We start from the raw sequence: 12,834 nt of genomic DNA on the forward strand, positions 1-12,834 counted from the left end.
GGGTTCTTTAATAATTCCCATTTAACTAATTCACATTTAAACCAAGACATTTTTCTAATACTTTATTGGTGCACAATAATGACTTGTTTGCAATTGTAAGCTGTGTTATACATATCTACTTACCCATCATTCCATAACCAGTACAGGGCGATTCATTATACAATGATAAGCAAAGCAACAATGCTGAAAATCACACATACCGATGTCAATCAGTCATTAATAAATGTGACAGATCTACCCTGTGTATTGTAGATATTAGTTAAAATTAGAAAAATCTATGTTTTTAATAGGACATGAATGGACAGGTACTTTTATGAGAGTTTAACTTTTTTATGATGAAGTAGGGAAGGGGGAAGGGGGTTGTAAACACATTTAAATAGGTTGTGTAATCCATAACACCGCTATGGTATGTGTCAACGTTAGTGCTACACTATATAGCATTGATTAATATTAGGCGCTGTCCATGGTGCTGAAGAGGTGCACGGTACATTTAATAACATAGCAACGGATGGATTCATAGATTGGGGATTTGGAAACCATAGGCACGAAAAGAGAAGATGTGAGCCTGAAAAACAAATATCACCCAATCAATGAGAAATTGCAACTCATACAAAAAAAAAAAAAGTTTATTTTGAATCATTGCCATGGGATTATTTTCTCTTCTACATATTATAAAATTCCATCAATTGAGATAAAATGATGGGTACCTTAAACGAGATTCGGTGCTGGAAATGCAAGGCTCAGGCGTTGGCTTTTTAGGGAGGCAATTCGCGAACTGGCCGATAGGTGGCATTAAAGAGTCGCAGAAGCCAAGGCAAGGGGCCTGGAAGCGGCAGTGTTTTGTCTTGTTGAGTCAATTGCAATAGACTTTTCTCTGTCTTTATTTCTTCATGTCACAGAAAAGGCATAAAGTGACATTCATCGAATTATGTCATTCCCATGGGGACACGGGCGATATCAGGAAATGTGCCGTTGTCTAACCAATATGTACACTAATAATAACAGAGGATAATGCAATGCAAATACTTGCTGGAAGTGTTCTGCATGTCAACCTGTGAATCGCTGGAGCAAAGCTTGGGTTCAAGGATTTATGGCATCGGGTTCTTTTATTTAATCATCATAAAGGAGCTCGGGGTTTTACTGCTTATTTCAAGCAGGGGAATTAAACATCCGAAATTTGTTCATAAAGATCACACTAAAACATAAAAAGATAGCTAGATATAAATATATTTCTTTCTTTTTTTTCCTTGTGGCAAAGCAGATCTCCTGGTCTTCTTGCTTCAGTGAAGTACAGTGGTCATTGTCTACAGGTATTATCTGCACAATTGTTTATGGAGTAAGTTACTTGTGATTACTGAGACCATTTATTGCCTGACACGCCCAGACCCCTTCCTCATTTCTGGGGAGGCTGCAGTGATGGACATGTGTTTGACTTGAAAGGGCAATTGCAATGCCCCCCTGGTCCTTGATCAGTGAGCCGAACACTGAGCCATGTAGGCCTGTCACACTGCCGGGCCTGACTCATTTCCTCAGCATTTCATGGACGATATTTTAATACCAAATCTGCACCCATGCATGGCAATGACATTCCCGAGTAACTATAATGGCACTGGGACCCAGCCAATGTGGGCAATGTGTATGCATCAGACGTTTATCTAGTACACTCCCTCGAAAAAGTTTACTTTCATTTTTTCTTTCTCTCTTTTTGTTTCTTTCTCTCTTTCCTTTTCTTGTTTTCTTTATTTCTTCCTTCCTACCTTCACTTCTTTCTTTCTGCCTGCCTTCATTTCTTTCTTCCTACCTTCATTTATTTTTTTCTCCCTTCCTTCCATTCCTTCTTTCTTTCTTTCTTTCTTTCTTTCTTTCTTTCTTTCTTTCTTTCTTTTTCTCTTTCTTTTTTTCTCCCTTCCTTCCTTTCCTTTTTTCTTTCTTTCTTTCTTTATTCCTTCCTTTCTCAATTCATTCCATCCTTCCTTTCTATTGTTATATTTCTTTAATTCTGTATATAATTATTTAATTATAAGGATCTCCATTACACTCCAATAAACTACTGTAAAATACTGCACGTCACAATCCGGATTTACTAACAAACTCATATAATAATAATAATAATAATAATAATAATAATAATAATAACTATTATATTAACATCATAAAATAACGTGAGATTCAAATTGAGGGCCACTAATACGATGCACATAATTTCTAGCTACCGGTATATATATTATTATATTTTTACGATAGTGGCTAGAAATGCTTTGCACCTTCTTACAAGTGCCACCCCAATGAAGTATAGTAATATACAAACACCAACAACAACGCACACACACACACACACACACACACACACACACACACATATTTTAAATAGCTGCTGTGCAGATGTGCAGGGTGGCCATAAAAATCAACATTCAATAAAAAATAATGACTGCCAATGTCCCTGTCTTAGCATTCAGTTTATCTTTTTTTTCCCCTAATCCCCAAATGACTTTGATTCAGCATTCTGCCTCGTCGTCGCTAGAAGCAAGACAAAGAGCAGTTAAAATAATTTTCATTTCAATAATTGCCTTCTGGTCAATTTAACTGTGCCTTATTTTGAAAGAAGCTGTCTAAATGAGATTCCTCTTGCAAGTGTGTTCCCAGGCCTGATCCCAGGCTTTAATTATTCCTGACTCTTTTTTTTTTTTTTCTTCTCTCCCTTCTCTCTCTGTCTTTCCTCCTTCTCCAGCCTAAGACGCTGCAATGGGTAATCACAGAACAAAAGTAACACAGTATCCTTGAACCTTAAAAAAAATCAAGTGCTGTTTTTTTGGAAGCGTTCAAATCGGTTTTGGGTTTCATGTGTGCTTGGCCCTCAGCGTTTGACATGCAAATTCCGCGCAGTTCATTTAGACAATTAAAGGCGATCTTCAAGGGAGCTTTTTGTCCCGCAGAATATTCTCACTTTTCCCCCTGGACCAGCGCAGATAAACTTGGCCAGAACAAATGATGTCTAGCAGATTAATTAGATATTTGATAAGACATGAATCCCTAATGAGGGTGTACAAGACACGGGAGGCTTGCTGTGTGTTCAGAGTCAAAATTAATAACATTGAACACGATTCTCATTTGGGCATGAAATGTAGAGTGTACAAAGAGAAATGTATATATTGTTGTATAATATATAAATAAAAGTATATTTCAAAGAGAGAGAAAGATGTTTGTCGGTGAAGTATATAAATTATAAACATCAATACTTCTCTTTCTTTCTATCTATCTATCTATCTATCCATCTATCTATCTATTTTTCTATCTACCAATCAATATTTGTATAGGTCTATCTATCTATCTATCTATCTATCTATCTATCTATCTATCTATCTATCTATCTTCTATCTGTCTATATTTCTAGCTGTCTATCTATCTATTTATGAATATATCTATATTGCTATCAATCAATATTTCTATCTATCTACAGTATCTATCTATCTATCTATCTATCTATCTATCTATCTATCTATCTATCTTTATCCATCCATCTATGTATCTTTCAATCTATATGTATTACCATACCGACTAACATATATTATATTTAGAATGTATGCTGACCATTCAGCAATATATATTTCGGTGTATCCTGGAACCTCTAGAACCATTCTCCATAACATCCAGCCATTACAATGTTTCATATGTTGAGATCAATACTACATACATCTGTCGACTATACACTACAGACTTATGTATTTCCAGGACCTGTAGAATGTAAACACTATGATTAGCTGTCCTGGTTTAATTGTTGTAACTCAACATCTTCTCCTCAATTTAAAATACGAAAAAGAAGGCCGAGAATGAAAAAAAACCATGTTGATCAGACTGCTTTAATAATAGGAAAATCAAAATATGATCAAGGTTAATTTTGATATATAGTACAGATAAAAGCATTTAATTTTTTTTTTTCCTTGAATTTAATTTACGTGTCTGTGTCAAATGTTTAAATCAACATATTAAATATCTTTTACATATATATATATTGACTTTCACAAAGTGCATCAGAAATTAAAATAATTTAAAAAAAAAAGAAGGAAAAAAATAACTCCTGAATTTCAGGAATCCACCAAATAGAAACTATTTCGATCATGACAGTTACATGGGCAATGGAAAATGAACACAAACTCTGGGGGAACTTATTTATACAGCTTCATGGGAATACAGAGAATGTCCAGAGAATTCCTATTTGCGACGTTGCACTTCTCACCTTTATGTCTGTGTTTGTTTTAAAGAAGGAAAAAAAAGACTCGGATTTGGAATGGACCTGTAAGAAGTATCATGAACATCATAATCCAGTAGGGGATAATTATTGGTCCTTCTGTAAGATGGTGAAAACCAGGACAGAAAAATAAATGTAGATTTGAGTCAGTGTCCTTCCTCCACTGATGCTATTGCTGTCGTCTCTAAAAGTTTGCCAGCACAAGCTAGTCCAGTGCAATTCAGCATGGAGTTATTGCACCTTCACAGTGCTACCCAGAGTCTCTCAGCACCACCCACCCCCAGGAGTCACCTTGCCCCAGAGGTGGCATCACCTGCACTGCGCCCAAGTCTAAAGTCCCTGTGTGCCCCAGAGGTGGCTGCCTTCACTGGGATGGCTCAGTCTGCGCCCCTAAAAGGTCGCCTCTTTCTAAGAGTCATTGCCTGAGTCTTTGCCTGGCCGGACTCCCTCCAGGATGAGTTCTGGGGATTCTGATCTCGGGGTCTCCAGGTTGCTGGCGTCTGTGTCGCTGTCGCTGCCCTTCTTGCCCCCGCCGCCTGCTCCCGCGTTGTGCGTCTTGATGTGTTTGCTGAGATGGTCGCTGCGCATGAAGCGCTTGTTGCAGACGGGGCATGCGAAGCGCTTCTCGCCCGTGTGGGTGCGGAGGTGCCGCTGGAGTTCATCTGAACGGGTAAACCTCTTTCCGCAGAAGAGCCAGTTGCAGACAAAAGGTCGCTCCCCCGTGTGCCACCGCAGGTGAGCCTTCAGATGAGACGTCTTGCCGTACACTTTGCCGCAGCCGGGGATGTGGCAGCTATGAAGACCTTTCCTTCTAAGGCTCGCCCCCGCGGGACCCAGCCGCTCCGCTTCTTGGCAGTTCGGACAATCGCACGTGGCTCTGCCGGAATACCTGCGCGCGGAGCGTCCTGTAGCTCCACTTCCTGGGCCGGTGGCCCCAGAGAGCATAGAGGTGCCAGAGTCCGGGTAGGAGGGCAGTACCGGCTTGAAGCCCTCTTGGGAGAGTAGATGCTGCCCGGTGGAGAGCAGGTGGGAGGCAGCACTGGAGCCCAGGCCAGTGGAGCTGAAGGCTGAGTGGGTAAGGGAGCTGAAGTCCGGGCTGTAGCCACTGAGCTGGCTATGTGGCGCCCCAGAATGTAGAGCCCCTTGCAGAGCAGCTGCGGCGGCCGGGGGGTTCTGCACCTCCAGCCAAGTGCTGGGACTGGCAGCGTGCACATCCCACCAGGCTGAGGCCCCGTTGGCCACCTCGGAGTGAAAGCCTGACTTGTACCAGGACTCATATGGGTGTGCCATGCCCACCCGTGGGTACAGTCCATCCGCTGTCCCGTGCACTTTGGAGATGAAGGCGGACTGGCTAGCTGCTTCCTGCGGGGACATCCCAGAGGCATTGGAGAAGAGGCCACTATAGTCACTGCTGAAGGCTGAGGAAGTGGGGGAGGTGGATGCCAGGCAGAAGGCGCTATTGGCGGTGGCACTCCCTCCAGAAAGGCCGCTGGAGGCCCTGCTGCTGGCGACTGTGAATCCCCCAAGACTGGAGCCCAGGCTGCAGCTGGATGAGGACCTTTTCCATGGATGGAAGCCTCCCTTGGCGAAGGCGCTGGACTCCGGCAGGCTGCTCAGGGGGCTGGTGTTCCCAATCTTGTTACAGGTAGCAGCCAACATGGCCAGAGGAGTGGTCCCAAATCTTGGCTCTTCCTAGGGGGACACAAACAAGTACATCATCAAAATACATCTCCATCCAACCTGGCACCATCCCTGGCTTCATCCCCATTTCCTTTCCAGCATGCCCCTGCCAACCACTCCAGACCAGGTGCCATCGCCTCCTAATTACCCCAGGTGCACAGTGTTCCAGTGCCATAGACACAGGAGTGAGCTTGTATTCCAGAGACCTGGGTATAAGAGTCACTGACATCACCAAACACAAACAACTTAACTCTTCCCTTCCCACAAGCTTGCCTTCAATCCAACCCTTGCTGTAATGAGTTGCCCTTGATGAGTGCACCACTGAAGTGCCAAAATATTTTACCTGGATTTATTTTGTATTATTCCTTTTGTCTTTGGTCACAAAATACTAACATCCCCCCAATATACACTATATTACTATAAAATAATGCAATACTAGCACACTGGTTTTCCTTCATTAATTATTTTACCTAAGTAAATTTTGTAGGAATGAGCTGTTGGAGATATTTGCAATAGGTTTGATACAGATGTAATAATAAAATAAAATTATGATTTTTACTTTTAGCAAGGATCAATACTGATCTAAAGCCGTTTTTTTTTTTTTTTAAAGATCTGGGGCACATCAAAGATTTACACTGCAATGAAAATATTTTTTTTGTTAGCAAAATAAATAAGATACCAATTGATGGAGGTTATTTATTGCCCATCGTTGGCTACGAATACAACAACAGCCCTCTCCCTTATTATCAGAATCCTACAAGGCGATATGAGTGCCCTGCCATATTAGATTAGAGCCACATCCTATGGAGCCCTGGAATAGAAGGATGGGGGACCTGATTTTATTGCAGGTCCACGGGATCGTGCGCCAGAGCTTTTAAGAAGCAGGAGACAACCGCAGAGTCAAATCATACATAAGTGCTGGCTGCTTGTATTGATGTGGTAATGGTTCAGGGATTAGGAGAAGTGATATCGTTCGGGCTGCATTGTTATGAACGAAATAAAAGAAATGCAGTAAACTGGTAGGTAAAAAAAAATGCTGGATAAAGTTAAGGCAAGCCTACCCATCACCTAGATTATTATTACTATTATTTTTAGTATTACTAGTCATATTGGATCCCCTGCTAGAATTGTTATAGACTGATATCAGACTAGAGAAAACTTTCATTTTTCCATTTGCAACTTTTTTGCCCATGTGATTGTGCATCGGTTGCTGCCAGTTTTAGGGAAAGTTGAAATTCAGGTTGACTTACCCCAAGTAAAGACGTAGCCATAGCCCGTCGCTTGCACTGCTGCGGAAAGGAGTGAGTGCCCGGGGTCAGTAGCTGGCAGCCCTCTGCCTTCTGCTCCTCAGCACAAGTTGCTCTGAGTGCGGATCCTCCTACTGTCTGCGGCGGACTAGACTCAGGCTTTGCGCTTGCAGCGCCTGCTTTGAAGTACCGCTGGCTGCCCTTCTGAGCCAATCAGGAAGCTCCGAACGCCGACTGGGAGCCGGGTCGCAGCCAATGAGAGGCGACGTGCTGCAAGAAATCAGCGCTCTTACAAGCCTGGCCGTTCAAAGGAGGGGAGGAATTGGAAGCTCCATTGCCTTGGAGTTCGGGGAGGAAAAAAAAATGGTCAAATGGGATTAACCTTCTCCTGCCCAGAGGGAGCTGGTCAGATCTCATTGCTTTCTGCCCTACAGGGGGTTAATAATTCCCCTCCAAATAAAAAAAAAATTAGGACAGAAATGCCCAGATTGTTGTGCACACATCTAATAACTCCCAAATTCCAACAATATTTCTGCCTGTCCAACTGCCAACAGATTCTGATGCACAAAAAATATCAGTGTCTGCTTAATTACACTGGCCAGTGGCAGCTTTTCTTCTGCATCTTAATGGCATTTATTTTATACCACTTTTGGGCAACTATAGTTATTATTATTATTATTATTAATAATATAATTTTATTATATTATTATATTATCCTTATCATTATTATTATTTTGGCCATCTTACCATTTTCGTTTTTAAAGAACATCATCCCTGGCACATTATTGTCATCACTGATCTCAAAGGTAGCTCACCCCTAAAAGTTCTCCATTTTCATTTGTTTGTATATACGTTGATTTAACTTTTCCATACAATACATTTTTATTACACATATTATACTTTTATAAGTGCAGCACTTTTTATGGACTCTGTGAAATAATTGACATTTATTCATATTTTTTTTAAATTCCAAGTACAGCTTTTATTGGCTCCTAAGCGATGGCCAGACTGAGGTTGTCACTCCTGATCGTGTCGGTGGTGTCGGCCGCTGTATTGGGTGTTTGGTTCGCAGACAAGAGGCGGACAAATTCGCGTGTAGCCAAGCGGAGCCTTTGGATGCCTCTCGCTGGTTCAGTTGAGATGAGAGAGATGCAGAATTTGTCATCCAACTCTTGTGATCATCTGGAGGAGGCACACTCTAATCCTGACAAACCCACCAGAGGTGAGTGATCAGCCGGGGCTACAACAGGTGAAGCTCTCCATATTAATGCCATGTGCTGGCCGTGTGCTAATAGAGGTGTCATCGAGGCGTTCCTACACATCCCATGGGGCAGTTCAATCCCTGATTATCTGAACTTGGAATCGTTTTATGTCTAGCATTAAATTCAACTTACAAGTGTGCAGCACGATCCATCCACGAATCAATAACGATCTGATTCATTATACACACTATCCCAGTCCAGGAGGATCGCACTCTGCCCTTTAAATGCCAGTGTGTACTGTGCTCTGAATTCAGACAAATTCCCATTGATCATATTGGGGGTCTCTTCTGTTTCTGCTTCACGTTTAAAACAAAGATGTGTCTTCTGCAGGGCACAGATGAGACGCCACTTAAAACACTGGCATTTAATGACAATATCCATTGACAAAAGGCCCCTTTGGTAGACAATCATCGGGGTTTTTATTTTTTTGTTGTAAAAGTTAAATGCAATTTAGCGCAGAATGGTTCGCCTCTACCGTTTTACATTATTCAAAACGGCCAAATAATACTTCTATTATAGTGGCTGAATGCTAGCAGTCAGCCGGAGTGGTAATTTGTGCAGACTTCTGTGCCTTAAACCTCCACTTCTCTGTAAAGAGGTGAATATGGAACAATTTCTTGCGAGCCCAGACGGGGAGGACGCAAATTGCCTCCTTTTCTGCAATCAGGGCAATTTAACTGCAATGCAATTAGTGCTATTAAACATCCCTTCTGCATAAACAAATTCTTCACCGAGGGGAGGAAACAGGGCGACAAACCTCTAGTGGGATCAGTTTTTAATCCCAAATCCGTATTATTCACTTCTTTTCTGCTTTTGTGTTATCATTAACTCCGGAATCACTCCTAAAACCAGCGGCATTGTACCCTCTGCTAGGATATAAGAGGACATTTTCACGTTGGTGTGTGTTATGTTGTACATTTTATGTGTTTATAATAACTGATAAATCATGTCATCTGTATAATCTAACACACAATATACAAACATGAATCCCCAAAAATAATACAGATGTATCATATATTCATATATACCAAAGCATGACATACACAAAATATGAATTTAATGTGACAACAATATATACACATTTCTCTCTCTCACAATAGTACATTGCAGTGTATATGATGATAAGGCAGCAGTGCCCATAGAGATACAGCAGTCCATGGTCGTACATGGGGGCTCTGTCTGTGTTGTAGTGTGTGTTGAGTATATGAGATGTCTGATCTGTTTAATCAATAAACAGGTCCAATGTGCAAATAAGTAAAATATCTCCAGCTACAGACAACATAGAAGAAGGCAAGTCTCCAACCCTCAGGCACATCTCTGAAAAATAATAGCATCCTGCCATTTGCCAGCAGCAGGGCATCTGCCACCAGTATATGTTATAATTATACTTTCATTTAAATTTTATATAATCGACTGGTTATTATCAAATCAACTGATGCTGATAAAATAACACCTTAGAGGAGGGAAGCCAGCCCCTGTGCTTCAGTCGTGTTTGGAGGGAGTTTGAATGTCAGTGCTTTGTAAATGCCTATAAGTTTCTTCATAGCCACTTCTGGGTGTAGCGGGTGTAATGGATACATGGGGACTCCACTGCAGACACCACTGGGGATATGTACACCGCAGTCTGTGCAGTCAGCCTGCTCCTATATAGATAATGTAGATATATATGCACCAAGTGGATCGACCCCCACATAAAAATTCTGCAGTAGGTGAAGGGTTACAGTCTGTTATATAGACAGAAAATATATACATACATTGTGAGATACATTGACCATGGCTACACTGTATTATTACTGGTAGTGCCCAGCATTGTCTGCCTTAATGACTACTTAAGAATGTCAACTGAACTATGAAAATAAACTATTTTACATTAACTATTAACATTTTTTATACATTTGCTACAGGTATTTACTTTTGTACAAAAGTAATTGTGGAAAAAGATGTATACACTAGAAATAAATCTTCCTATTTAAGAGGCACTTAAAGATAGACAGACAGATAGATATAAGCAGTCTATAGACTTGAACTTAGTATAGATAGATAGATAGATAGATAGATAGATAGATAGATAGATAGATAGAAACAGACAGACTAATAGACTTGAAGTTGGCACATTGTAAAGGTAGGCAGATATATACAAATAGATCTAATTAGTGTGTGCCAAGTTCAAGTATGTTAGTTTGTTTGCCTATCTATCTATCTATCTATCTATCTATCTATCTATCTATCTATCTATCTATCTATCTGCTATCTACAGAAAGATAGCTGTTGCAAACAGACTGATGAACGATAGACAAATTTTATCTAAATTTTATCTATCTATCTATCTATCTATCTATCTATCTATCTATCTATCTATCTATCTATCTATATTAGAGCGTGCCAGGTATTGTGACATACATTATAAAATAGGATAGCTAAGCAGCATCTATAATCTACTTTGGATCATCTTCCACCCAGTGTCCCCTAGGAATTACATTGTATAAGAATTTCATTTGAAACATATATTACAAAGACATAGACAGATTATAGAGAAATAGTCTTGTTACACAGGCAGACAGATACATAATGTATATAACAAACATTGGATCACATACTTCTCGCATACATCTCCTCTATAGTTACAGTATATGTGGGTTTCCATTCCCCCTTGGTGTAATCTCATGCTTGCACACACTGTCATATAAAAGGTATATGGTGCACCTCCAGCATTTGATTAATTTAATGACTGCAATTATTGGAAGGATTTATTATTTCTACAACAATCTTGTCAAATTGAAGTCGCTGCATACATTTACAAAACAAACTTTCAGGGAATGGTTTCCTTAAATCCCAGTTGTGGAGTGACAGTATGAGAAGTACATTGTAAGCAGTGTATCCGGGACAGAGTACAATACGGAGTGAATGAGACTGGGCTGGAGAAGAATTCATTTTTAGAGAGGAGCTCGGCAGCGTTCTGTTCTTTGCGGTATCCAAACCTTTATTTAAAGCATAATAAGGGGAATAGAATTAATGAGGGAGCTCCATGTACTATCCCAGGGCAAGTACAACACGTATGACTTTATGTAGAGCACATGCTGTCCCATACATAGAGACCTGAGATCAATAAATTTGGAACATACTCAAAAATATTCAATGAGGGCTCATCGTCCTTTCTCAGCTTGTGAATTACTTTTTAAAAGATGACAGTTTGCAGCAAGGGATAAAAAACTAAACGCTTTGGTTATTCATGGTGAACATTTATATAGCATTGAATAACAAGACATCATCTGCTCGTTTTCATGTCTAGTGGAAGTGTATATTGTAAAAATGTTTGGCTAGAGCACGAAGTTCTAACTGAGAAGTTGTCACAGTATAGCCGAGGTGGATGAAAGCAGTATGTGGCTCACCAGCCACTGGAAGGGAAGTAGAGAAGTATAACTGGGAACCTTGTATGGGTTTATTTCTGATCCTTGCTATGTCAAGCTGAAACTGTAAGATGATCATTATATTTTATAAGTAACTATTTTATTTTAATACAAATACATGTAAAATGACCAATCTGTTACAGTGTGGCTGTTTGTCTTCAGGCTTATGAGAAGTGTACAGTTCAGCAGATGTTCACAGTGACTATGAGGTTGTCATGAGCAACAGCAAAAGTCACATATGGCTCACAAGCCATTGGCTGGAGTACTCCTTCTTTACATGTATATATAACACATTATATACAGGTCTTAAAGTGAACCTGCACTCCAATGTAAACTTTTAAAGGACAGAGTTAAAGTAGTATTAAACTCTCAATCTATTTTTCAATATTAAATACAGATAGAACAAATATGCAATGCCCATCAAAGTACTTCTTTATATTTTTGCCTAAACACTGACATTTATTATATTTCAGAACAGCTCCAATTCTCTCAGCTCAGCTTCCCCTAACTTCTGTCCAGTACAAGATCACAAAGAACAGAGCAGACTCCAGCAGCTCCATGTACTAACATGGAGACGGGAGGATGAGAGTGTCTTGCCTTGCTATGTCTTTGTGTTTGGAGACACACACATAGGTGGCTCTATAGGACCCTGCAAGGGAAAGGAGCCACTATAACAGGAGGTCAGGACCCATGCTCAGGGGACCAGCTGATTCTGCAGGAAACTAAAGCTATTAAACTTTAAGAACCAGCATCCATTGTAAGTGATTTCATCACTATTTTTAAATAGCTTAAAAACCTTTTGACTTTAACATCACATTAAGCAGAAACCACAGATGACCTGCTGTTATCCTTATTAAACATAGCCACCGTGCTCCTCTCTGATTTAGTTTTCTTTCGTCACTGAGTTTCCCATGTTCCATTGCTAAGCCCTGCCAACTGCTATTCCTGTCTAAAACAGGGGCAGGCAACTTCAGCACTCCATCTGTTGTTGA

At 40.4% G+C, this 12,834-nt stretch overlaps 1 protein-coding gene across 1 annotated transcript; it reads right to left on the reverse strand.

Moving 5' to 3' along the window:
* Nucleotides 1-4,643: 4,643 nt before the first annotated feature.
* Nucleotides 4,644-7,340, reverse strand: SP9 (Sp9 transcription factor). The gene is made up of 2 exons (XM_018572359.1): nucleotides 7,177-7,340; nucleotides 4,644-5,938 (listed from the first exon to the last, which is right to left on the reverse strand). The coding sequence occupies exons 1-2, from the start codon at nucleotides 7,195-7,197 to the stop codon at nucleotides 4,655-4,657; spliced, it is 1,305 nt and encodes a 434-aa protein (XP_018427861.1). The 5' UTR covers nucleotides 7,198-7,340; the 3' UTR covers nucleotides 4,644-4,654.
* Nucleotides 7,341-12,834: the final 5,494 nt, after the last annotated feature.

This window comes from Nanorana parkeri, unplaced genomic scaffold, assembly GCF_000935625.1.
Source record: "Nanorana parkeri isolate BGI_ZX_2015 unplaced genomic scaffold, ASM93562v1 scaffold44, whole genome shotgun sequence".
Taxonomy (NCBI): Eukaryota; Metazoa; Chordata; class Amphibia; order Anura; family Dicroglossidae; genus Nanorana; species Nanorana parkeri.